The 26,849-nt window shown below is 59.9% G+C and overlaps 1 protein-coding gene across 9 annotated transcripts in view; it reads right to left on the reverse strand.

Moving 5' to 3' along the window:
- Window positions 1-26,104, reverse strand: part of PAX2 (paired box 2) — a 90,619-nt gene extending 64,515 nt beyond the window's left edge. Inside the window, exons 1-4 of one of the 9 annotated variants that reach the window (XM_002718656.6) lie at window positions 23,334-26,104; window positions 13,432-13,542; window positions 9,864-10,032; window positions 8,973-9,170 (exon numbers count right to left, since the gene is read on the reverse strand). In XM_002718656.6, coding sequence (XP_002718702.2) covers window positions 8,973-9,170; window positions 9,864-10,032; window positions 13,432-13,542; window positions 23,334-23,358 — 503 coding nt within the window. In that variant the 5' untranslated portion in view covers window positions 23,359-26,104. Of the gene's footprint in view, window positions 1-8,972; window positions 9,171-9,863; window positions 10,033-13,431; window positions 14,170-23,333 lie in introns of those variants that run through there. The other 8 variants (XM_070057376.2, XM_070057378.2, XM_070057377.2 and 5 more) reach the window with 8 other exon arrangements.
- Between the last annotated feature and the right edge of the window lie 745 nt (window positions 26,105-26,849).

The following is a 26,849-nucleotide window of genomic DNA, read 5'->3' on the forward strand; positions in this document are numbered from 1 at the left end:
AGCACATGCACCTCGGTGCAGCCCCCACACACTGTTCACCAGGCTCACACCCAGCTGCGTGCCTGCACAAGGACTGTGGGGGGACCCACAGGACCCCACTGCCAGACCCATCAGGGCTTCTACCCTCTTAGGCTAGCGTTCCCTAAGGCTCCAACGGGCAAGCTGTCCAGGCAGCAGCAGGGACTTTCGCACGACGCTGTGACCCAGTCATCCCTCAGCCAGAAACCTCCCGCACAGCAGCCATCGGCTCCCAGCCTGCTGAGAGTGACTCCTTCTGGGTGCTCCCCAAGACGCCAGGGCCATTCATGCAGCTTCCCAGCTTCCCAGACACCATCAGTCCACACGCGCCGCACGGCAGAGCCATGCAGGACCCCGACACAGAGCCACTGGCTTCTCTGCACGAGAGAATCAGGACACGAGCTCATGGGATAAGGCGCAGAAACGAGGGTCTCCCCGCTGACTGCCACCATGGTCAGGCAGGCACAACACAGCCTGCAGGGCTTGGGGTCTCCTTCAGCTTCCTTCACCTGCCTGCCAGACATGGGCTGGGCAGCTGGGTCCCGTGAAGCCCCTGGGCCCAATGGGGAGCACCAGGCTCAGGGAGAGTTGCCCCCAGCCTCACTCCTATTTGCTCAAACCCCAGGACCCCTTTGTCCCCCCCATTCTGCCACCCGCCCTCTCTTCCTTTTCCTGACCTCCTGACTCCACTGTGCCTGCAAGGTGAACCGAGTCCTCTTGGCCGCCCGCTGCCCTGTCTCGCAGCGCTGCTGGGAACCGCCAGTCACGTGCTCTGGCTTTCTCCGTGCCTGGGTCGCTGCAGCGGAGATCACTGCAGCTCAGGCAGGACTGCAGGGGGAGCAAGTGGAGAGCAGGGAGGCCGGCTGGAGAGGCGCTAAGCTGGAACCCCAGGGAGCGCGGACCTCCCTCCCTTCCTGTCGGCTTCTCTTCTGCTCACCCTCCTCCCACCTGCCAGGACGCTGCCGGGCACCTGCACTGCAGCAGTCCCACAGCCACTGCCAGCCAGCCTTGCAGATGGCCGGCGTCACACGCTGTGCTCCTGCGGCTCCCTCCATCGCCGGCGACTTCTCCCTCCCATGCCACTGCCTTTGCTCCACCCTCTTCTCAGACACCTGCCCACCCTTCTCTCTCTGGCTGGCCCTCCTCTTCTCTCCTGCATCACCCTTGGGCCCTTAGCCTGGACCACCAGCTGCCAGGAGCTCCAGCTCCCTCCAGCCACTTCTAAGACCTTACAGGGTGCCAAAGGCGCCGGCTCACATACGGGCAGAATCCGGTCCCCACTTTCTTTCCAAGCTCAGTAGTTGCCGGTTCTGTGCCGGCCATGCACACCAGTCCCAAACAAGCTCCTCCAAGCCAGCCCAGCTCCCCGACCTCCCCCTTCCACTGCCCTGCTTCCTTGCCCCCTTCCTCTCTCTTCCTTACTTCTCGTCCCCTTCCATCCACATTGCTCTCTTCCCTGGCCACGAGGCATTATACGTTGTCCTTCTCCGGGAGCCCTTGGACCAAGGAAATGCTCTGTCACCCCACTGTGCCTGCACTGAGGTTCCTGCGCAGGTCTAAAGCACAGAGGTAGGCATGTCCAGTTACGGAGGACAAGGGCTGCCCACTGTTGGCCCAAGGGTGGGCCTGGGCCAAAGCCGTGTTTTCCTTGGCCAGTAGGATACTCTTGGAAAACAAAGCATCTTCTCATCATGTCGTCTCGTTAAAAACAAACGAGGGATGGATGTGCAGGACAGGAGTTAAGCTGTTGTTTAGGATGCCTGCCTCCCATGATCGCAGTGCCTGGCTGGAGTCCCGACTGCTCTGCTTCTAACCCAGCTCCCTTCTAACGCATGCCCTGGGAGGCAGCCGAAGATGGCTCAAATATTTAGGTCCCTGCCACCCAGTGTGGAGAGCCCAGTGGAGTTCAGGGCTCTTGGCTTCAGCCTGGCCCAGTCCTGGCTCTTGCAGGCACTTGGGGAGAGAACCAGTGGATGGAGGATCTCTCTGCCTTACAAATAAAATGCGGGGGCCGGCGCCGCGGCTCACTAGGCTAATCCTCCGCCTAGCGGCGCCAGCACACCAGGTTCTAGTCCTGGTCGGGGCACCAGATTCTGTCCCGGTTGCCCCTCTTCCAGGCCAGCTCTCTGCTGTGGCCAGGGAGTGCAGTGGAGGATGGCCCAAGTGCTTGGGCCCTGCACCCCATGGAAGACCAGGAGAAGCACCTGGCTCCTGCCTTCGGATCAGCGCGGTGCGCCAGCCGCAGCGCGCCAGCCGCGGCGGCCATTGGAGGGTGAACCAACGGCAAAAGGAAGACCTTTCTCTCTGTCTCTCTCTCTCACTGTCCACTCTGCCTGTCAAAAATAATAATAATAATAATAATAAACAAATAAAATGCGGGGAAAATGAAAAGAAGAGCAAGCTTCCAGTTGCTTGGGGAGTTGTTGAAGATAAGTTGTGGGTGGAGCCTGGCTTTATAGCCACTCTGTCTCCTCCCCTCCTTGCCTCCTCTCCCACCTGAGAGTTCCCAGGGATTACTGGGGAAGGATTTGGAGTCCACAGGGCCTGCCCCTTCTCCAGGGCCAGGCCATTCTCTTCTCATCCCCCCTCCCCACCCCCAAAAGCTCCCCTGTACGAGCCCTCCTTCTCCCCAAGGTATCTGCCATTGCTGTCATGTTCCACCTGGACTCCAATCTTTTCCAGTTGCCAGCAAGCATTCCTCCACCTGGGTCTCCCGCTTGGGTGCAGGAGCCCAATCACTCAGGCCACTGTGTCCTGCCTTCCCAGGTGCATTGGCAGGAAGCTGGATTGGAAGCAGAGCAGCTGGACTCAAGCTGGTGTTCACATGGGATGCTGGCCTAAGCCACCGTGCCTCAGTCCTGGCACCAAGCAAGGTTCCTGCCACACAGGGCCTCTTCTTGCCATCTGTAAGACTGGGCCTGGAGTCTGATCTTGGGGAAAGCTTTGCCTACCACTCTGTCCCAGTGCTGTGGCCACACCTCCTACTGGGGCCCTGGCCTTGCGGGGGTCACTGGACCACTGCTCTAGAGGATGGATTGTACTGGGAAGACCATCTTCTTAGCTACTTATACATTTGGTCCCTAACCAGTCCTGCCAACTGGGCTGTGACTCAGGTGTCAAAGTGAGGAGGCGTGCTGGTCACACCAACATTTACCACAAAGGTGGCATTGCTGCAGCAAAGCCTGCCTTACCAGGGGCTAATTGGACTACAACATTCTAGGGCACACAATAATCAGAGGGAAATTCAGCCCCAGTTTGCCCAAATCATCAACTGAGGAATCTTCAGCCCAGGCCCGTTACCCTGATTGTCTGCCTCGGTGATTGACAGGGTGGGCCCAAGGACAAGGCAGTGCAGCCTTTCCCTGCCACTGTGGGTCACGCCCGAGGGCCCGCCTCCCTTTCCTCCTCTTGGCCTTAGCGCCCTTTCACCCGGGAACAGACACAGGGAGACACACACACACAAATCTCTACACTTGGGAAACCACTGTGAATACATTCTACCTACACCCGTGCAGCACGGAAACAGCCTGTTCAACAGGAGAAAACCCGGCTCAGCCCAGTAGTTCAGGGGTAGACAGATGAACCCCGGGTGATACAACTCTTCACCTGTCCAGAATCGCCCTTCTGTGTGGGCACTGGCTGTGGGACACTGTTCCCAGTCCTCAGGTCCCAGGAGACTTTCTGCTTTCCTTCCACACAGCCGTGCAGCTGGGCGAGCTGCCCGAGGCAGAGCTGCACCTGTAGCTGCTGCTCCCGCAAGGACCTGACTCTGGACACCGGGGTGGGGGGGGGGGGGGAGGGCATGAGAAGCAGCAGCAGGGACTCAGAGTTCGCAGGTCAGATGAGCAGCATTTACTGCATTCTTTTCAAGGACAGGAAGTGAAAAGGGAATTCTCTCCAGTGCATACATTTGCCTTTTAATCCAAGAACTCCAACACCAGGTAGCAACAAGGAGGAGCTAGGGGCAGCCTGAGCACTAACAGGCAAGTTGCAGAACAGTTAAGGGCTGAGAGCAGATGACAGGGTCCCTGCTGAGAAGACTGGGAGCCGGGACCTGCAGCCCATGTGGGCTCCTGGGAAGCCCCCTCTTCAAAGCGCAGGCTTCCTGGGGGAAGAAGGGGGGTGTGATGAGTTCCCCACTACTCCTCTAGAAACTGTACGATCTCAGTCCAAAGCACCCCACAACCACATGCCGTGTGCAGCACAACAAGCCCAATCCCCAAATGCCCCCAAATACCTGTTCCCTGCCACCCCAGCTCCAACCGCTGCCTCTCCTTCCCCCACCTTGTGCCAACGCACATGTGAAGCCACTGAGCTCCCTGCGGCAGCCCGGTGCCCCCATCAGGCTCTCCGTCCCCAGGCACCCCTGATTCCCTTCCCCAGGGGCCGCTCCTGCCTGGCCCCATCTCCACTTGGCTAATTCCCCTTGTGGCCCTTCTATTGAACTGTTGTGTTGTCCATTTCCCTGTGACAAGGGCTCTGGTTACAGAGTTATTGATTGGTTTTCATGCAGACAGATGGGCCCTTCCCGGGCGCCCACCGGAACCCCTGGCTGTATGGGCTGATTGTTGCCTCTCGGGGTGTAGGATTGCAGTGGAGACCACCCTCCACGTGCCTCCTTGGCCCCGGCCGTGGACGGTAATAAATGGAGGTAGCCTGAGCGATAATAAAAGCAATTGAGTAGGTTACCTGCACAGACACAAGATTTATGCCTCTTCATATTTGATGTGATTGTTTTATTGAGTTCTCAGAACAGTTGGGACACAATTTATTTATTTATTTATTTGAGGTTTCCCCTTCTCTTTTCTTCTTTGCATCACCCTCCAACACCCATCTTCCAAAACCCGCTTTGCTAGGAACGAGCCCTCGGGTCTGCCGCTCCTCCGGGCTGCCAGCTGAGATAAGAGCTCAGGGCAACCAGCCATCGCCCTCACCTGAGAGCTGTTTTGCGGCCTGAACACCCACGGAGCCAGCCAACAGAGAGGCAGTCAGACAGATACGACTGCTGGCCAAGAAGTCCGGGCTAAAACAAGTAAGGAGACACATACAGGCTGCTCCGGAGGACAGCTCCAGCTCCTTTTGAAGAGTCAGATGGGTGGCCATGTCTGTTTCGCCTGTTCCTCTAACGACGGGTGACCTTAACAACTAGGTGAGCAGGACTTCACAGACAGAAACTGGCATGAGTGCCTGCCATCCACGCCCCTGCATGCTAGGCTCAGGACAGCCATGGAAGGCAAGTCCTCTGTCCTTGTTTTCCCATTCCTCTGTGGGTAGGAGTGTTTTTCATTAACTTATCAACTTGCCCTGGCTCTTTGCCATGAGACCAGTAGCCTTGACCACCAAACAGCTGTAAGGGTATGGAGATGTGGCGAGCAACGCCATCCCTCTGGCCCAGCTTCATGATCCAAGGGCCAAACGTACAACATTCTGGAACCTGAGTTCCAGAGATGGAGGATCAGACCCTGGCCCGGACTATGTCTTCAACATTCTCTTGGCTAGGATGAGTGGCTTCCAGCTCATCTGCAGAGGCCCTTGAGCAAAACCCACTCTACTGCCAAACGTCTGTGAAGATCGGAGACTGACAAGCGTGGGGTGTGGCAGGGGGAACCGAATGGCAGCTGGACAGCGCTGGGGCTGAAGCCTGCTTGCAGCCAGTGTTGCCATTGCTGGGAGAACCACTGTGCTCTCCTGGCGCCCAACAGGCAAGGGAAAGGATGCACCAGCAAGGCAGACTGTGGACGGGTCTACTCCAAGCTCTAGGGACAGAGCACCCAGAGCCCAAGGGATGAGGAGTGGACTACGGAGGCGAGAAAGCGATGATGCCCTTACTGGCAGCTCATCCCATGAGGACGCACTTGGGGCTCGTAGGGAGTCCCACACGTCCAGAGTTTGCGCCGTCTTTCACAGGCACTACATCCACACCCAGAGCACAGGCAGTGCGGAAGACTGGCATGTGATCAGGAAAATCCTCCCTGCCTAGTAACCAGGCGACTTTCCTCCCTTGCAGCAGCGTGGATCTCCCTCCATCCCGTCCCCTCCGGGCCATTTCCCACACCAGGTTCCGCTGGAAAGTCACCTGTTCATAAACACCCACCCTCCACAGCAGCCACGCGAGCTGAGAAGTCCACGCTCAGCGATCAGTGACCCAGTATTTAGGCCTCCCTGATGGGCTCTGTTGGCTCCAAGGGGCATTTCTGTGTGGGTTTGCTGAAGGAGAACGTGGGTTGGGCAGCAAGTCTGTATCGCGACAGGATCAGAGAATGCCAAAACCATTTTTAAAGCAGGAGAAGAAATTTAGTTTATAACCATAACAGCATATTTCAAGTGCGGCGACAGCCTCTGTTTTGGGGAGGAGGAGATGAGAAGCGGTTGCTCAGGGGGGTGAGCATGGGTGGACACCCGTTCTTGCCACCGCCGGCCCCCGCACACCCTCTCTCCTAACTGTCACGAAGGACCCAACACAGGGGCACCTCCACAACAACGCTCTAAGCCAGGAAGCCCCGTTCCCCAGGGCACCACATTTAACAATGCCCACAGAAACATCCTGGGTTGATCAGGCTGCAAGGTTCAACTCCACGGCTGAGACCAAACCCTCCCCCTTTAGAGCACAGCACCTAAGGGACGAGGCTGAGGGTGCAGGGCCCGGATGCCTCCACCCATCCTCGACGAGGCAGCACACTGGGAAGAACAAGAGTTTTTTCCAGACTTGAACGATGCGAGGATTCTGGCCCAAATCAAAACAGAACCGCCTGAGTGCCCCTGGCTCACAAAGCCAGCCACGAAGCCTAACTCTGGACCCAGGGCCGGCTGCTCATGCTGCCAGTGGCTTCTCTGTTGCTCTCCCCCCACTACCTCTTCATCTCCACAACACCTGCCCACAGGTGGCTGTTTCTCCACACCCAAAGGAAGCGTGCGTGCGACAGGGCCCTGTGCAAGTCTGCAGCTGCCAGAGCTGTCAAGCCAAGGCCATTCCCTTCCCCGCTCTCATCTCTCAGGCTGCTCACCCATCTCCTTTCTCCTAGTTCTCATGGGTGCACCTCCAGAGATCCTGGGCCCCCCTGTCCCCTGCCCGCCACGGCTTTTCAGTCTGAAAGCATTCCTAAACTCATGCCTGAGCCAGGTTCCAGAAACATCTCAGCCAGCGAGAGGCACATGTTGAGAGGCAAGCGGACAAGGGGTGCTGGGCAGGACTGCCATGGCACCCGCCCTGTGCTCCGTGCCTCCACCCCAAGTCAGAAGAAACATATTCCAGCAGCAGCACACATCCTAGGTCCTCCGAAGCCAGCAAACATTTCAAACATTCTCAAACGCTCCGCCACCCCGCACCCAGTCCCAGCAGTGCTGCCCCTCTGCCGGGCCACTCTTGGCCCCTCTGCTGTCCTCTCAAAGACATCAGCTCCAACTCACTCCCAGGACCAGCAGTCAGCCCAAAGGCAGAGTCTCCGGATGGCTCAGAAAACCAGGCTGTGTCCCTTTCCCTCCCTAACTGGCACCGGTCCGCAGCCCCAAAGCTTCCGCAGGCTCCTCCCCTAGCTTTTAAATGCAAAGGACTCCCTCCTCTCCCAAACCACCCTGGAAGCTGGGAAGGAGTCTGAAAGTCAAATCGCTGTGCTTTCAATAGCAGGCTGAGCCAGGCCCAGGGAGCTGCAGGTTTTTCGGAGGGTGTATAATTAGCTGATCAGTATTATGTTACCCTGTTCATAACTGAATAACCATTTTAATACAGATGGCACACTCTGGGATAATTTCTGGGGTCGCCTCGCAGTACGTTACAGCACGAGTGTGGCAGAGGGAATCTTCTTTAGCCAAGGTACATTCTACCAGCTAATTTTACCTGCTGTTTTCAGGATGATTTGGGATAATTCCATATCATTTGCAAAATATTTAAAAAAAAGAAAAAGCCCTTGACATGTAATGCCAGATTCAGAAAAAGGCACCATCTGAATTATTAGTTGTCCTGATAATGAGCCTAGGAAGAGTGCGAAGAATAACAAGGGCTTGAAACCCTTAGCCCTCTCCTCATTTGGGGGCGCCTCAAAACGGAGGGCTGTGGACCTGCTTCTCACTGGTGTGTGACTTGATGCAGGATTTCGGTGTACGACTGTGAGGTTATACAGTTCTGCAAGTGCAAAGCCAGCCCAGGTTCTTGGGCCCAACTGCCCCTTGTCTGTTTGGTAGCCCCAGACAGGCACACTGGCCAGAGTGCACCTGCGTGGAGTATGCACCTGTGTTCTCCCACAGTACACTAGGGTGTTTCGGGGATTAGGAGACCTAACTATCCTATATGTCAAACTGATTCCCTGTTGACCGCACCTGCCTGAACCTGTCCCAGGGCAAAGAAAGACTTGGGTTCACCCTCAAGGTCCTGGTTTCTCCTACCCTGCCTGGCATCCCAAGCTTTGTCCACCTCCTCTACCTGCTGCCAATCTCTACCTATTGGCTGGCATTTGCTCCACAGGCTTGGACACAAGTGCTTGTGGGCCGGAAATTTGTGCAGAGCTGGCTAACAAGGCAGGCTCCTGGGAGGCAACCTTTGTGAGAGCTGGCCGGGAGGGCAGGCGGGGGAGCCAGGACAGGAGGCTGTCCCTGGGGATAGGAGCATGCCTTCAGAAAGGGAAGTCTGTTCAGAGGCGATGAATAGACACTGGGCATTTTAAAGGCTTTGGCTGTAGGCTGTGATTGTCTCTAGATCCCGAGGCGGGTAATCTTGGAGTCTTAATTACCACAAACACTTGGATTCATTTCCAGGACACCGGCGGGAGAAGCCTGGCAGGGAACACCCAGCCCTGAACAGGAGATAGCCCTGTCTGTCTGTCCATCTCTCCCTCTCTTTTTCTGCCTTCCACGTTCCCTCTCTCTGCCGAAAGGACTTGGGGCTGGGAGCAAGGAGGAAGAGTGGAGCCCTGGAGCCAGGAGCTGGAGCCCCGCCCTGCAGGCCCCGGAGGTTTGCTCACCTGTTGATGGAAGAAACACTGGGCACGGTGTCGTTATCGCAGATGCCCTCGGCTAGCAGCCGGTCGCGGATCTCCCAGGCAAACATGGTGGGATTCTGCCGCTTGTACTCAGCGATCTTGTCCACCACTTTGGGTGTTGCCACTTTGGGCTTGGAACCGCCGATCACGCCCGGTTTGATGCTGCCAGTCTCGTAGTACCTGCCCCGGGAAGGTCGGTGGGATCAGCGGCGGGGAGGGGCGGGGGGCGGGGGCGGCTGCAGGCTCTGGAGCCGGGAACCACTGCTCCGAGAGAGGCAGCAGTGCCGAGGGAAAAGGCCCAGTGTGGCTGAGTCCACTTCCAAAGTGGGCTCTTGGCTAGGGCGAGGGACTCACAGAGAGGGACCCTGGGAGGATGCTCCCCACGGGAGAGAGGTACCCCAACTACCTAGGTGGTGAAAGTGCAGCCGTCTGTTTGGGGCAGGCAGAAGGGACAGCGCTGTGAGGCTTGGGGCAGACCAGGGCTGAGGCACCACTTCCAGCCCTTGGGTACTAAGCACAGAGGACCCTAGGAAACCACCACCTCCCTTCGCTTCTCCTCTTGGGGACCCGTTTCCGCTCTCCACCCCATTCCTCCAACCTTCCCCTCACCCCATGCATCTCTTCCTTGCTGAAGCTGGCACATGCCCTGGAGCAGGGCAGGCACAGGGTGACCCGGTTCCACTGCCGCTCCTGGGGCCTTGGCTACCCCTTGAGCACCCTCTCCAAAAGGAGCAGCCCTGCCGAACCCTCAGAGGTGGGGCTCTCCCTGTCTCGCTTAGCGGCCTCGACTGTTAGCCAAGTCCCCAGGCCAGAGACCCAGGGCTGGCAGGGACAGAGGCAGGGCGTCTCCCAGGACGGCTCCGAGGCCCTCACCTGCCCAGGATTTTGCTGACACAGCCGTGGCTGACCCGCAGCTGCCGAGAGATGTCACAGGGCCGCACACCCTGGTGGGCGAGCTCCACGATGCGCTGCCGCACCACGTCGGGTAGGGGCCGGCCGTTCACAAACACCCCCCCGAGCTGGTTCACACCCCCGTGCCCTGCTGGGGAGAGACAAGAAAAAAACACAACACCCCACACGCGGCAGGGACCGGCCATTAGTCAGGGCCCGGAGCCCGGGCCGGGCGAAGGGAGCGCGCAGGGCGTTCGGAACATGCTCCCGACCTCGCGGCGAAGGGCGGCGGGCGGACCACGACGCGGAGAACTGGGGCTCGGAACCCGCCGGGCGGTAAAGACACAGCAGCGCACACGCTGGGGAAGAACGCGACACTGAGACCAGTGCGACGCACGGGAGAAAGAGAGGGCATGGAGAAGGCAGGCGACAGCAAAGAGGGGCGAAGGGGAGAAAGATAGCGCGGCACAATCAATGCCAGCGGGGAAGGATTTGGGAACGCGGGATGAGGCAGCGCCGGCCGAGGACGGAACTGGCACTGGCAACTGGCGCAGAGCGGGATCCCGCCTGCGCCGCAGGCAAAGGGGCAGCTGGTGCCAGGGAGGGCTTGGAGGCTGATGATTTGGGGGCTGCTGCATGTGTCGGGCAGGAGCCCCGACAGGGGCTAAGTCTCTCTCTCTCTCTCTCTCTCTCTCACACACACACACACACACACACCTTTGCTTCCTACCTCTTTCATTGTATTTATTTGTGATCAAAATGTTCTACTTCGGTTCGCTTTGTTTTTCGATCACTGTTTTTCTTTCCTTTATGTCTATTCTGTTTATATACTTAGGGGCCCCATTTCCCCCACAACCCCCTACAATCTAAAGAGGAAAGGAAACAGGTGGAGGAGGGAAGGCGGAAGAGGCAGCGGCCTGGGGTCTGCTGCGCTCTGAGACAGGGAGGCGGTGGCCAGCGGTGCGGCTCCGGCAGCAGCCCGGGAACGCAGGCCGCCTGGGCTCGCCCGCCCAGCGCGTTGCGAGGGCCTGGGGGACCTCCCGTCTCGCATGGCACAGGCCGCCACGGAAGCCCGAGGTCTCCCGGGGCACTGTGTAGCGGGCCCGAGCCAGCAGCAAACGTCCCTGTAGCCGCCCAGGAACCTGAGCAGCAAGGGCGCTTGTCCTCTCAGCCGAGAGAAAAGGGCGCTGAGTTTCCAGCGAAGCTCGAGCTCGGGCTCCCGAGGCCGGAGCCAGGCCGGAGGGCGCGGCCGGGCGCCCCAATCTCCCGGCCTACGGCGGCCCGGAAATCCTGTACTCAGCGCAATCCCGCAACCGCAGCTACGAGCCAGCCAAGCGCCGAGATTGGCCGCACTGAGCCGGCCCCCAGCAGCCCCGGCCCTGCCAGCTACAAGCGGGTTTTGGAGAAAGCGGGGACATCTGCACTGCCCCCCACCCCGTTTCTCTCCCATCCTCTTCTAAGGGGACCTGGAACAAGCTTGGGCCAAACCCCTGGTCGGGCAGCCGGGGAAGGCCAGAACCGCTGCCTTCACCCCGACCCCTCTAGTCTCCACGTCTCTAGCCCCACTCCCCACCCTTCCCCTCCATCCAAACCCCAACCATCAATAATTTAGGCCCCGGGAGAACTCGCGTTACCGGTCTGAAAAGGCGGCAGCTGCGGGCAGATTAAAGATGAATAATTCAGCCTCCGCGGGCTCTGGGCCCGGCCCCTTGGCCCCAGTCTAAGGGGTGGGGATGGGAAAGGGGCACGGAAGGAGTCCGGGGCCGGGGGTCGGCCGGCAGCCGGCGCCCAGTCGGGTCCGGTTTGCGCCACTGCCGCCGGCGCCGACCTGGGCTGCAGCTACTCGCGGGCCGGCGCCGCGGCTCTTGGCCGGCCGTTCTCCGACCACCTTCGGCTGGCCTTGCTCCCCCTCAGCTTGCAAAGTGGTTCCCAGGGGGCGGCCGGGGCTCTGCGGACCCCGAGCAGAAGCGGTAACAGAGGAGATTCGTGGCAGCCAGCCGCGAGGCAGGCGGGCTGGGCAAGGCGGCGGTGGACCGGCTTCACTCCCTCGGAACAGGAGCGAGGCTGCCCGGTCCGGCTCGCAGAGACCCGCGGCGGCCTGAAGCCCCCCCGGCTCGGGTGCCCCGTACTTGGAAAGTATTTAAGAAAATGCATTTTATCCCAGGAGCATTTTTTTTTTTAATAAAAAGCTCTCCCTATAACGTTAAATGTATCTTGGGAGAAGGGGGAAAAAAAAAAAAAAAAGCCAGGTCGGCCTCCTGGCTCTCTGGGCATAATTTCAGATCCAAACAAGGTTTTAAAAGTTTCCTTGTGAGAAGTTACAAATTATCCTTAATTGTTATTCTACAGATGGGGAGGAGTTTTCTATTTAGAATCCTATTTATCTTTAAAGAGAGAGTCTGTTCCCCAAAAATCTCAGAACAGTTTTCTGAGCTAAAGACATGCCATGGATTGAATAAATTCAAATGTTATTACAATACTCTCTCATTCCCTATCTTTCTGTTTCCTTTCGCCCCTTCTCGTTTTTTTTCTGTAATCTCCTTTCAATTTTCGTTTATTTCCTTCCCCGTTTTGAATTCTCTTTCCTTTCTCCCCAGCTTCAGCATTTGCCTTCCTTTTGTTCTTGCCCTCTCGGTTTTTCGCTCTTTGCTGACCCCCGGCCAGGTGGCCGGCAGCGCGGCTCTCAGCAAGGAGTGGGAGGCAGGCGAGGAGCGTCCAGAGCTGAGCAGAACCTGCCCCGGACGCTGCGCTGCCCGCTCCCTCTCTGACTTCAATTTCTCCCTTCCGGAAACCCCTCTTTGTTTTTAGAGCATCTCCCAGGCAGATGCAAGGAGAAGCGATGACCACCACATCTTGCCAACCTCAGATTCCCAATTCAGACAGGGAAGGGGAAGGAGAGGAAAGAAAGAGGAAGGGAACATTCCAAACCAGTGTGCAAGACCCTCGCTAGGCTGTCGGGACCCTGAGAGGCTGGGAGCAGAGACTCAGGAGGGAGCACCCCACCCCCACACTCTTCCTAGTGCCCAACTGTCCTAAAACTAAGGCTCTCTGTGCTGGGAGTCTCCCCCTGGACACGCACAACTCTAAGTTCCAGGAGGGTAGAGATGTGGAGAGGAAGCGGGAGTATGCAAAAGAGGAGAGGAGACAGAAAATACAGCACCCTGAAAACTGCCTGCCAATTGGTCCCCCAGCTCAGTGCAAAAGGCTGCCTAGAGTGGGGTGGCTGGAACCAGAGCCCGGGGCTGTGGATCCCACGACCTAAGAGAGAGCAGGTGGAAGGAGTAAGGCCGATGCCGGACACCAGGGAAGGGAGGATGGCAGCAGAGGGACTAGGCATGGGTGACAGAAGGCAGCAGGGAGAGAAGCTGGAGGCGTTAGGAGTACCCGGAGAAGGAAAGAGGGAGGACGGAAGAACGAGAGAGGGACCGGGAGCAGCCAGAGTGGCCTCCAAGACTGGACCCGAGCGCAGAGAGCCGGCGCCGTGCTGGGACTGGACCGGGCTGGAACCGAGAGCCGCGAGCAGGGGCAGGAGCCGGGCGCGGGTACTCACGGTGCATCGCGGAGAAGGGGTCTGCTTTGCAGTGCATATCCATGGGGAGGCAGAGGAGCGGGAGCAGCGCGGCCGCCGCCGCCGTGTCGCCTCGCAAACTCAACTTCAGGACTTGAGGAGAAAAGGGAGGGACGGTGGGGGAGGGAGTGTGAGCGGGCGCCCGGCTGCTGCGGGGCGCGCGGGGGCGGATGGGGGGCGCTGCGCTGCGCTCCCCGCGGGACTCCTCCCGGGCCGCCGGGGCTTTGCAGCCGCAGCGGCCGCAACTTCTCACTGTCGGGGCGCCGGGGCTGGGCAGTCAGCAGAGCGGCCCCGGGGCGGCGGGCCGGGCCAGGGGGTACGGGGGGCGCATGGCTCGCGCGGCAGCTGCGGCCAGGACTGAGGCCGGGCGGGGCAGGCGGCTCGCTCAGTTCCCCTGGAACCCGGTCATCCAAGAGGCAGCGGTCGGAGAGGGCGCGGGGCGGGGGCGGCCCGAGGGCGCCAGGAGGGGAGCGGGGCCGCTCCGAGTAGGGCGAGTTGGCGAAGTTGGCAGAGAAGTAGCAATCCCCGGGATGTCCGAGCCGGCGCCCGCGGGAGGGGAGCGCGCGGGCCGGGCCCCCGCCCCCGGAAAAGGCAGACGCACGCCGCGGCGGCCGCAAAGGCCGGGAGGGAGGGAGGGCTAGAGGGAGGCGAGCGGCGCCGGCAGCGTCGGGCTGGCCCCAGGTGGGTTGCGGCTTCGAGGAGACTCGGCCGGAGACTGGAGCCTGGGCTCCCGGTGTGTGTCTCTCTAAAAGCTGCAAAGCCCCCTCCAGACCCCCTCCCCCTCCCGCGCCGGGAGATGGATGACTTGTCAGACAAAGGCAATAGATTCCACCACTCTGTGATTCGCCAGCGCCGGAGCCCCGAGCTTCGGCGAGGAGGGCCCCGCGCCTGTCACTCCGGTGCCGGCGCGGGGAGGGCAGGGGAGGGGGAGGCGGGAGGGAGGAAGCGAGCGGCGGGCGAAGGAAAAGGGAGGGAGGGGAGCGGGCCAGCGGGAGGAGGAACGGGAGCTGGGATTAAAACTACACTGAGAAACGAAACTCGGCGATAAGATAAACGTTAGATAAGGATAAAGAGCGGCCAGTCTAATGAATATGCAGGCAACGACAGAGGGCCTCGGAGCGCGCAGCGCTCGGAAGCAGGGCTCTGGGTCCCAACTCCCCCAGCCCTGCTGTCCAGCGGCCAGTGCCCGCAGGCACTGCACGGCCCCGGACCCCGTCAGCACCCTGCTCCTAACCCCGTTACCCTGAGCTCTTGAGTTCCCTCCCGTTCCTTCCTCTCGCGAGCCCTTCCCTGTCGCCTTTCCCTGCCGAGGTGCCTACTCACCCACGCACACCCAATTCTCATTCCCGAGCAAAGTATCCAGCAGTTTGTCCGCCCCCGCCCAGCACGCTGCCGCCCGCCTGGAGCCTCTCCGGGCCCCCTTGCCCTCTCGGGTCCGTCCAAAACGCTTTGGTTTGGCATCGAGCTGGAGACCTCCGGCGAGGACCCACCTGCTTTGGTGGGACCCAACGGCCGGCGGGAACGCCCAGGGCACTTGGCTCCAGGACCCTCGGGTGGCCGGGGCGGGGGGGGGGAGGGGAGAGGGAACAGAGCGGAGCCGCAGGTCGCTGGCAGAAAAGGATGCGGGAGACCCAGGCTCGGTCTCCCCGGCTGGGGAGAAGAGGAGGCTGCGGACGCGGCTGAGCGCCGCCCGCGGCTAGCTCGGCGGATCCGGAGCGAGCGCAGGAGGCGCAGCTCGCCGGCCTGGCCCCACTTCTGCCGGAGCCGCTAGCCCAGCCTCCGCAGCCCTCGCCGCTAGCCCAGCCTCCGCAGCCCTCGCCAGCACTCGCTCCCTTGCTCGCTGGGTCCGCTTGCACGCACCAGGCAGGAGAAGCCCTTTGTCTCCTAACCGGTTAAGTACAGAATATCCGGGAGATCTTTATGAAATATTTTCCCTCGTCTCATAAATCATCTTGGCACTTCAGCTGATGTTTTAACTCTCTCCCTCCTTCGCTCCCTCCCCCCTCTTCCCTGGGTCCGCTCCAGGGCGGCTGGGCGAAGCCCGCGCTGCGCTCTTGCTGCCCGGCCCTGAGGTTCCTGCAGTCCGTCTGCAGCCCCGGGGCAGCACGGCGGACTCCTGTGCCTGTCCGCCGGCAGGAGCCTGGGCAGCAGATGGGATCTGGGACTGCATCGGTCAGACTCAGCCCGACTCAGCGTGACTCTACGCGTCTTGTACCTGGGTCTCCAGGGTACCCCTACTCCTCGTTTGGGGCTCTGACCTCAGCCGGCCCAGCATGGTCTGGGGCTCCCACTCCTCAGGGGGCTGAGGGCTGGAATCCTGGCATTTGTCCTCCCTTCGCAGTCTTCCTAAGCCTGATCTGCTTAATCCACCTGCGAGGGTAACTTATGAGAGAGGAAAAACCCTCCTCCTTAGCCCCCTTCTCAGCCCCCACCCCCACTTCCCATGGCAGCCCAGCGTGCTCCCTTGGGCCCGGGGCTGAAAGCGCCGGGTTCAGCTCCGAAGGTTGGTCTCTTCCCCTCAAGGCCTGCAGATGGCGCTCCCGGGTTTCCTTTGGCCTCACAACCCCACGAACACGCACTAACTTTGTGTGGGGAGCCGAGGGGAAAAAAAGCAGAGTTCCCGCAGCCTAAAGGGACCAGCTTCCAGGCCTGGGAACCAGGTGCACTGTAGCGGGTCCAGAGTTGGGCTTTCTTCGGGGAGGTAGGTACCCAGGAATGGGAGGGGGCCATTGAAGAGAGGGCCCCCTGGTTGGGAGCCCTAGCCCTGGGTCTCCTCCTAGGTTGGTCCTGCTGGAAGTTATGTCTGAACTATTGCAGGAACCACGCGGACCCCCACATCCACCCACGCCCAGATATCTCTGGAACCAGCTGGACCTCTCCCTGTGTTGCACATACTACCAAGTAAGAATGGGCACAGCAGGCATTGTCACACACTGGGCAGAGTATGCTGCAAGTTGTCTGCCTTCACGAGCACCCGCAGTCTTAATTCCAAGACAGCCCAAGCCTGCGCCCTGCTCCCAGGTCGCCCTCCTGGAGACAGCCCTAGCAGGAGGCGCCCCCTCCTCGGCTCCAGCCCTGCTGCAGGCCTAGAAAACTCCCTAAGGGGGAGCACCCAGGTCGCACACAGGCCTGGCCTCTCCCTCTGATGCTCCCTGCCCCACTTTTTTCTTCTATAGAGTCCAGTAAAGGGGGGGGGCAAAAAAGGGAAAAAAGGGACGAAGAAAGAAGAGGAAGGGGAAAAGAGAGGAAGAAAGAAAACAACCCAGCCCCAAACACAACCCAGGCTCCGACCTGTCAGGCTTGGTTGCTTTCCCCCGTCTGCCTCTAAATGAACCTTTTCTCTCTAGTGTTTTCAAAGCGGCCTTTCCACCCCCCAACCTAGGGGCATTTACACTTCAAACAAGGCGCCCGCCTCCCTGCGGAAATTTAAAGGCAAATAAACTTTTGGGGAGTTGCTCCGATACCCATCTCGGGATTTGCTTCATTAGCCGCCTCTGTGCATCTGATCTACCCAATAAATCTTCCTTGTGGATCACGGCTCCTTCTCCTTCTCGGCTCCCTTCCCTGCCAGGCTGGCCTGGCTCCTGGCAGCTCCCACCCTCGCCTCTCGCGGCCAGGCCCGGCATGCCTGCTCTGCCCGGGCCGCGGTGTCGCAGAGGCGGTGGTCCGCGACAAGCAGCCCCCAAGCGTCCCCGCGCCCAGGCGCCCCAAGCCAAGAGTAACTCGCACCTCGGAGTCCCCAGATGCGCTTCTGGGCAGACTGCGTTAGAAGGGCCGTGGGGCGTGCACTCCGTCCGCTGCCCCCTCTTCACGACCCTCCGACCCTCCGCTGCTCCCAGGTTCCCAGTTCCCGGCCCCGGCGAGAAAAGGCAGAGGTGTGGCTACCTCCCCGCTGCCCGCAGTGCCCCGACTGGGGCCTCGAGCGGCTCCAGCAGGCAGCAGGGCAAGCCTTCCTCCCTCCTCCCTGGGAGCCCCGAGGAGAGCTAAGGCCTGGTCTCTGAGGGAGGGGATTAGAAATTCCGAAATTAAATGTATCTCCCCAGGAAATGCTCCCCACCGCGCGGACCAAATTAAACGCATTAAAGTTCGGGTGGGGGGGGCTGTTTAGAGTGTGTGTGGGGGTGGTCCGAAGGGAAGAGGAGCGGAGGCAGAGAGGGGGAGAGCGGCGGGCGGCGCTGGGCGGCGGCTCCGTGGTCCAGCTCCGTGGTCCTTTGGGTGAGTCCCACCTGCGGAAATCCCCACCACCCGAAAGCGAGCAAGAAAAGTTTAGACAGTGAAACTCCGGGAAGGACGCCCGCGGCCCGGCACACGCGGGAGCACGCCCTTGGCACTCAGGTCCCAGGCCTTGGGCGCAGCACCCCGGCCCCCTCGCCAGCTCGCCCCTCCCCCTCCCTGTCCTCTCCCCGCCCCTCCCCCTGCCTAGCCCTCTGGTCACGTTGGAGGATGGTTTTTTTTTTTTTTTTTGGAAGAGCTTCTGGTACAATATGGAGCACCATGGGCTGCAATTTCACACTCCACAGCACATTCCCCCTAAAGCTACTTTCTTTTTTTTTTATCTGAGACCCCCTAATTTCTGCTTCCTCGCTCCCTCCCTTGCTCCCTCCCCCCCTCCTGCTCTCACTCTTCTTTCCCCGCTTTTGTTCCCAATATTTGGGCTCCCTGCGAGAAGGGGGGGGGGGGCGGGGGGCTGACTCGGGGCGGCCCCGCCCGCGCGGTCTGTTGGTCCTGCGGAGGCGCAGCGCACGTGCTGCGCCTTTATCCTGCTCGACCCTCCCCCTCTAACCCCGCTGCCCCTCACAAGAGGTCCCTGCCACCCGCCTGGCGCTTCGCAGCCCCTTTGAGGGGAACGACAATACAAGCCACTTGGCCACCAAAGCGGCCTCTTCGCAGCACGGGCCAGCCAGGTGGCTGCTGCCTGTGGGCTTCCCAACCCAGGGAGGCTGGGAGCTGGGGAAACAGACAAGCCGGGAGAAACGGGGAAACACAGCCTGCAGGCCGATAGGGCGCTAGAAGGGGAGTGGCAGAGGTCCAGGGAGGCCCTGCTACTCCTGGCTCAGACTGGGACCCAGTGGGTCCCCCTTCCCCAGACTCTCCTGGGTCTCTGCACAGCTGAAGGACGAAGAAGAGGCTGCCACGGCATGAATAGTTCCTTTGTTTCTTTGTTTGAGCCTCAGTTTTCTCACCTGTAAAATGGGGCTAGTTACACCTGTCTTGTCAAGCTCAGGTACCTAACCAACAGGCATTCTAAAAGCCAGACCTTTCTGTGATAGATACAGGAATTCAGGCCCAGCTTTCTGAACCCTCAAACTTCCAGAGAAGAGAGAGGCTTGAGTGCTTAGCCTGGGTGGGGAGGGTGGGCCCAGCCAACTTCTATCCTGTAAAGGTCACTGGACATTCCCCTCACCGCCCCCTCTTCCTCCTTTAAGGATTTGTTTTCCTTTCAATGAGAATACCACATCCCGTGCTGGTTTATCACTTGCTCTGTCTACCCCAAACGCCACTCCTCCACGTCCACTTCCTGCACGCCCCCCACCCCCACCCCACCCCCTGCCCCAGCAAAACTGCTTAGAGGCTCGGTTAAATTCCTCATGTACACCCCAACAGCCAGGGGAATTGTGGCTTCGGACACCGCCCCCGGCCAGTCCGACAAAACCGCTGGGAGGAGCGGCCCATTGCGGGGACTTGCACAAGGAAACCCCGTCGGGTCGGGCTCCAAACAAAGAAAGTTGGTCCTCCCAGTACCTGCGGTCAACCTGCCAAAGCCAGAGCGGAGATGAGACGGTGGCGGCGAGAGGCCGACTGGAGGGAGGCACGAGCGGGGGGGGGGGGGGGGGGGCTGGGGGAGTGGGAGCAAGGGGTGCGAGGGAACTGGGCAGGCACCTGTCTCTGAAGGCCGGAAGAGGCTGGTTTGGGTGAGGCACAGGTCTCTTCCCGGCCAGCTGCACCCTCCCCCACTCCCCAAGTCAAGGCGAGAGAGTCCGGGCGAGGCTGAGTGGCGGTGCCGGTGGCTAAGTAATGATTAACCGGCTTCTCAGCCGGGCTCGGAGCCCGCGGCCTGACCGGGCTGTGGTCGAGGAAGCCACTGCGGGCGGACCCGGGACGTCGCCCGCGCTCCCTGCCACCGCTGCCGCCGCCGCGCGGAAAGGGGCTGCGGAGGGAGGGGACGGACGACGGCAAGCGGCAGCCGAAGGGAAACAGTACAGGGCAGAGGCAGCGCCGGTCTCAAAGCCGGGAGGCACAACGGTTGAGCGGGGAGAGGAAGGGGAGAGGACGCGCGGCCCCGCGGCGCCGAGGAGTAGCTGCAGAGGGGCGGGAGGACCCGGGCCGAGTTTCCCGGGAGTTGCGAGCGGGCTCCAAATCTACTGTCTCAAATCCATCCGCCGCGCGCCCGCCCGCCCTCCCTTCCTCCTCTGCCAGCAGCTGCGTGGATGTGAGGAGCAGGCGGAGAGCGCGCCAGAGCCGAGAGCGGGTAAGGCAGGGGGAGACCCGCCCCCGAGACGGCCAGGCCGGAGGGCAGGGCCGCCGAGGCGCGGGACAGACTGCGAGGTGGCTGGAGACAAAGGGCCGGAGCGAAGGGCAGAGGCGACACGGGGGCAAGAGGCGCTGGATGCGACAGAGAGGGGCCCAAGGAAATGGGGGGGAGAGCGGTCTCTCGGGATCGGCCCAGGTCGGCAAACTCCTGCCGTCTGCGCCCACGCCCAGCCTGGAGCCCGCACGTCCGGGCTTCCCCTGGCTCTGTCCTGTGGCCTTGGGTCGCGGCAAGGGGCGTAGCCGGGAGTGTGTGGCTGTGGGGGCCCGGGTAGGTGTGCGCGCCTCCCGGCTGTGACGGACTGGGGAAGGGGAGGAGGGGAGGACTCCCTCCGGAGGGTTCAACCCCTGCAAGCCTCTGCCCTGCTCTCTCCGCCGTCCTGAACTTGAAACAAAAGGGCTGAACTTAAGCCCTCTGGGACAGAGCAAGGTGTCCTTCTGGGAAAAGTGTTTACTTAGAGACTTTAAGTGTCACCTGCATTCAGGATTATTTCTTAACTTTCTGTAGCTGTTCCTAGAAAAGAACAGGTACACATTAAATCTCGGGCAGAGAAGGGCCCGAGTCCCATGTCGAGACCCGCGGCTAACGAATACATCCAAGAAGCTAATAGGAGGGAGCCCCTTTGACCAATTAAGAATTTCTGATGTGTCTCTTGGGGGCCAAGCGTCTCGTGGTGAGGAGGCAGCGCGCGTGTTAGTCTCGTGAGGGTGTGTAAAAAGCGCGTGTGGGGGACTGCCGAAGAGCCTTCCAGGTGAGGCTGAGATGGGAGCTCTGGACCCACAGCCGGCACCTCCCCCTCCTCCCACTGCCCTCAGCCCAGGCTGCTCCGAGGCCAAGGCCTCTGCAGCCTCTTCCAGCGGGGCCGCCAATCAATTCTGCAGGCCAGCACAGCAATTAATAACGAGGTGAGGAGGCTCAGCAAGAGAGGGTGGGGCGGCGTCGGGCTGTCTCCCCCCGGGCTCTGAGGGCCCCCGCGGCAGGACCAGGGAGAGGGAGGGGTCTCTGAGGGCAGACAGAAATCTGGAAACTCAGTGTGGGCCAGATAGTCCAGGGCACCAGGATGGAGAGGCAGGGGACAAGTGGCAGGGAGTCAGAGCCAGCTGGGACAGGCCGGCCGGCGGAGGAAGAATGGAAGGCATCAAATAAACGCCTTGTTTCCCTGGTTCTGGGCGTAGGGGCGGTGATCGGGGAACGCCACAATTCAGCTAGCCGCTGATTCTTGCCCCCTTCCCCTTTCCTGGTGGTTTTCGCTGCTTCAGAACAGGCTCTGCGAGACTAAATAAAACCCGCATCTTTCGCAAACCCGGCTGCGGCGCTGGCGCCGGGCCCGTCCGGCAGGCACGCTCGGTCGTGCGCGTCTGTTGTCCTTTAAACTAGCCAGAAGGGGCCAAAAAGGGTGTTGGGGCCGTCTAGGGGACACCGGGCTCCCAAGGAGGTGCGCCCAGATGTGGCTGTGGAGATGAAGGCACAGGAGCGGGAGGTGGAAATGAAAAGGGACGGAGGGAGAGAAAGTGGCTGGGAGCGCGGAGGACTCCGCGGCTCGGCTAAGCGGGGCCGCCTGGAGGAGGACAGCGGTGTCCTTTTCCTACTCGGCTCCGCGGCTCCTCCCTACTCTTCCCTAACTGTGGCTGCCAGGATGTGAGCCCCGCGTCCAGCACTAGCGGGAACGGAGGGAAGGGAACGGGAATGCGGTACGCCGCCGGTGCCCGCCCCCCCTTCCCCGCCCTACCTCCCCCCACCCCAAGCCGCGGGCCGCTGAGCCACACAACGTCCGGTGTGGCTCCTTGGCCAGATGCAGGTAGGCACAGGTGCCCCTGCATAAGTAGGAAACGCCCTGGCCTCTTCTGGAGTAGCCAGAGTGCCAGGGCACTTGGGGTGAGGACCCTGCCAGGCGCTCAGGAAGCCTAAGCCCCCCGCCCCCGCATTGCTCCGTCTTCCTGAGGCGTTGGGGAGCAGGCCTGGATGCACCTGCTGGGACTCAGGCCTGCAAGGCACGGAAAGCCGCCTGCGAGGAGGGAAAGGAAAGTGGGAGTATTGGGAGCCTGAGCACCCTGGAGGAGGCTGAAGGCAGGGCAGGTGCAAGGCTAGGAGGCCCAGGAGTCTGGAAGCAAAACAGATTCAGTGGCAGGAAAATAGAAGCTCAGTACAGACAAGGAAGGAAGGGGGAGAGAGGTTCCCAGGAAGGCCCAGCCATTAGGTCTGTCCTTGGGCTGCATATTTATACGGTCGAGGGGGTGCACAGATGGGCTCTCAATTGAATTCCATCTTCAACACCATCAGAGATTGATTTTGTACTCGCTTTTAATTTTGCCATAATTAATTAGATCATTACAACTGTTTGCTATTGATCTCCCTACTTAAACCTCTGGTGTGGAGGGTCTGCCCAGAGCCCTAAAAGCCCAGGAGGCCACGGTTGATACTTCTGGGGGCCCAGATTCCCTGGTGGACACAAGGCCCCCTGATGGGAGTGGGGACAGCCCGGGGACTGGGCCTAGCAGCCAGAGCACAGGCAGTGCTGGGGGGTGGGGTGGGACCTGAGTTAGCAGCTGAAAGGACTGGAACCTGAGCTGGAAGGGAGGAGCAAAGGAGAATGAAATTTGGGGAAGGTGAGGAGTGAGGCCAAGAAGGTCTGAGGTTAGGCCTGACCTCTGTGGAATCATTTGGAAAATTCTAGAAACCTGATGCAACCCTCTCCCTCTCCACTGAAACTAAACTTGGGCACTTGGCTTCCCTGCCCTGACAACACCAGGGCACCTAATTGGACAGTCAGAGCTGAGTGGGCAGCCCTGAGGGAAAAAGAGTAGCCCTTGGCTAAGGAGACCCCGAGGCTCCTGTGAACCTCCCTTGATCTCCTGGGCAGAGCTTTCTCGACACAAGGCTGGGCACATCTACACTGGTGTTCAGGCACCCAAGACCCAGGCGCACAGGTGACTCAACCATGCTCAGGCAGCTTTCCCCACTCCCCGACGCCTGCGCTCTCTTCTCACCAGAAACTGGGGCCTTCCCAATACCCCTAGCTTGGAGAAAGTTGTGCAAAAAATGTGCGGAGAGAAAGTGCGAAGACGAGCTTCCTACCCACACAACAGAAAGGAAGGCCAAGTTCTGCAAAGAGCCCGGCCAAGTTGCAACACTCCTGCTATCTGGATGGAAAGTTTTTAGCGAAAGATTTCGAGGACACTGGGAGGGAAGGCCCCGGGGTTGGGGGAGTGCGCAGAGCCGAAGTCGCCCGCGGACACCAAGCACCGAGAGGAAAGAGAAATGCAGTCTACCAGCCCTCTGCCCCGACGGCCCCCACCCCTCTCCGGCGCAGCCCTGCCCTTGCCAGCGGCGGTGACGGGTCTCTCCTAGCTCTTACCTGCCCGACTCGCGCGCTGTTCCATGCTCTGCTCCCCGCGCCGCCGCCTCCTGGGCCTGGGTCTGCCTTCCTCGCTTCTTTGCGGCCCGACAGCGCGTCTCGCCTTCGCCACCGCCGCCCCGAGATCTGGGCGCAGCCACCCAAGACCGAGCGGCTCAGATAACCCAGGCTGCCGCCGCCTCGGCTGTGCGCTCTGCTCGCGCCCGCGCTCCCACACACGGCCGCGCCGAGGCACAGCACACGCGGAGAAGCCCCGGGCTCTCCGCCCCGCGCACACGCGCGCACACGCACCGAGGCCCCCGCCAGCCGCAGGCAAGCCGGAGGCACCCACAGACCGAATCCCTGGGCTCGCCGCCGCACCCCTCCCCCTCACCCCCTCTCCGCACTGTCACTTCAGTCGCACTGCTGCGCTCGCAGGGGCGTCCGCGCTCGCCCGTCCTCCCCAACTTCGTGCGGCTCCCTCTGCCCGCGCCGCTTCGGTTCCACCGCCTCCCACACGGCCGCGGGGCTCAGTCTCAGTGCAGACTCGCCCCAACTTTCCCAGGCCCCTCAGTCCTTCCCGGAGGTCCCTGTCACCACTGCGTTCATTATGGAACTGCTCAGTAGATCTCTCACAAGCTCTCCTGCTCCAGGTTCCTTTTTTTTTTCTTTCTTTTTAAATAACTCAGAGAAAAAAAAAAATCGCCGGTTTCTCTGCCTATTAGGAGCCGGTGAGGGCTCAGGGGAAGGGGAAGGACCCCACCCTCCGGGGTTCACCACACCGACACAGCCACCTGCTGCAGCCCTGCCCTTCTACAGCACTCTGGTGCCTCACCCCTGCTGTGTGTGTGTGGGGGGCTCTCGACCTCTCCCACAGCATGCCCTCCCAGGCCCCAAATTCTCCCTCAAGCCTCTCACCCCCTGCTTTTCTGGCTCCCAGCCTCCTGTACTCCTGCCGCTGGCCTGGGGAAAACCTCGTGAGCACTGTGGCTTCCACCCCTCCCGTACCAGGGCCCCTTCTCTTTCTCTGCTGTGCTCTCTGTCGTATTCCCCTGCTTGCCCTGGGCCTCCCGCCCTTGCCTGGCCTTGCCCACAGCACCGGGGAACTGCCAGGCCGGCAAGGAAAGTGCAGGGACCAACCCCAGGTGCTGGCCCACTGGGCCCATTTTCTTTCAGGAACTGGCAGTTGTCTCCTGGGACTCCCTTCCTTTGGCTAAATTTCCTCTACAGAGGTTGTGCAGCTCGGGACAGGAAGCTGAGGGCACAAGAACCCAGTGGCAAACCTTCATCATGGCTCTCCAACGTAAACTTGAAAAAATATGACTCCACCCTGTCAGGCCCCTCATGGCTAACGTGGTCATCTTACCAACGTTGCTGATTCCAAACATCAGACTTTCTCGCTCGCTCGCTCGCTCGCTCTTTCTTTTTTTTTTTCCCATCAAACAGTGATTTTCCAACCCAAGGGCACAAAACCCTAAAAAGAGAATTTTTTAAAACAAATTATACACAGAGGAACATCTCTGAGGATAAGTCCAGGAGAGTAACATGTACAACAAAATCCACAACTGTCGTGTTGTCACTCCATTGCACACACCTGAGGCGGTCACTCACCTCATTAGCCTCTTCCTGTCACCTCCTGCACCACGCCCAGTCACCCAGAGGGGTGAGGACCCTCACCGGGCGCTCTTTGTGCCCTTCTCTGAGATAGTGATCCTAATTCTGCCCTTCTCATAGGCTGTGATGACGAGTGTGCAAGGGATCACTAAAGTGCCAAGCATGGCCACACCTGTGCGTGCTGCATGTCACAGACATGAACAAGATCTAATGTCCCAGGCACACAGGCAGAGGGGCAACGGCTGGGAACTGCACAGTGTCCCCTGACTGCTTCTAAGCCAGCTTGTCACAATGACCTGAACACGGAGCCCAGAGTTGGGGCAGGGCCAGGGCCTAGGCCCCAGGCCCCAGGCAGGAAAGGTAGCTGAGGCTGTTGGACTGAGCAGTCTGTCCCATACCAGAAGGGTAGAGGAAGAAGCACCTCCTTAGCTCGTGGCTCTGACACTCTTCCTTTGGAAGCTGGCAAAGTGGTGCCAAAGGGCCTGGGCCCCTGCCTCAGCCCCCCAGCAGCCCCCTCTCCCACTGTGTTTCTCTTTGTCTCCTGGTCTCGCCCCTGTCCCCCACAGTCTCTCAGGCCCTTTTGCTCATCGCTTGCACCATTGATTGAAAGTCTCTCTCAGGTTCTCCAAGGAGTCCCAGGAAAAATGATCCGCCAGCCTATTGATTCTTCATTAGAATTACATTTTCACGTGTGCTAAATTGGTTTTAAAAGCTTTTTCTGTTGTTATTGTCTTGTCAGACCCTGCGGTCCAGGGCAGACCAAGTTTAAATGTTGTGGCTTCTTAGGGGAAAAAAAAAAATCACCAGAGCTGGGTCTGTGATGATTCGCGCCTCCGCCTCATTGTTGTCATGATGACACTTGTGATTGGGCTTCAGTATCTCTAGGACAAGGACCCTGCAGAAGGCTGCTCAGGTCAGGCTAGGGCTGGCTGCGGAGGGATTTGAATCCCCGGAGAAAAGACACCAGGAGAGCGTTCTGTTCCTGAACATTGAATGTAGCACTTGAACCTGCATTAGTTGCTCTGGGACAAGAGGAAGAGGAAAGTTTAAAAAAAATTTTTTTAAGATCCTTACTCCCCTTCCCAGACTGAATAAAGGAGAAATTAAAAACACCTCCTCCCCTTATTCGACTTCCCTCCTTTCTCCCTTAAATAGCTGGAGAGTGGGGAGGACTGTCCATCTTCACCAGGTGCTAAAGGCAAGGCCAGGCTGGTCACTAGCAGGGCGGTGAGCCTTATAGTCTGCAGTAGCCAGAGAGGAATGAATCCAAATGGGGGGGGGGGGCGGGGAGGGAAAAGAGGTGGAAACTGGGTGGACGAAGGGAGAGACTAGGTGAGGGAGGGGCTTGGGACCCAGACCCTCAGAGAGACAGACACCAGGGACAATCTAGTGGACAGAGGTAGAGATGCAAAAGACAGAAGAGGATGGGAAAGAAGGAAGGCAGGCAGTAAAATAAAAAAGGAAAAAGGAGAGAACGGGAAAGGAGGGAAGATAAAGGGAAGGGAAGGGTGAAGGTGGGCAAAGGAGCAAGCCCCAGGGAGCTCCCTGCCCCCGCCCCCGCCCCCGCCCGCTCCCTGGCAGGGCAGCCAGCAGGCCTCGCGGGGAGTGGACACGGGCAGCAGCGAGCCGAGCAGGAGAGCTGAATGTCTCCGTGATGTGTTTATCCCCTAATCAGTTCATTAGTTATAAACAACATGACATTAGAAGTTAGGAGGCAGTTGATATTAATTTTTATTTAACTAGTTGATGTTTAATCCGTCACGCCAGGCTGGGTAGCAGCGAGAAAGATCTTCCTGACACAAAACCAGTTAGAACTTCATAAGGCGCAATCAGTGTCCATGGGTTGAAACAAACAAGAGAGACAGAGACAGAGAGACGGGGAGACACTGAGAGACAGAGGAGCCCTGCCAGAGGCCTACTCGG

The sequence above is a fragment of the Oryctolagus cuniculus genome, chromosome 15, assembly GCF_051225735.1.
Source record: "Oryctolagus cuniculus isolate XC-2025 breed Fujian yellow rabbit chromosome 15, ASM5122573v1, whole genome shotgun sequence".
NCBI classification, from domain to species: domain Eukaryota; kingdom Metazoa; phylum Chordata; class Mammalia; order Lagomorpha; family Leporidae; genus Oryctolagus; species Oryctolagus cuniculus.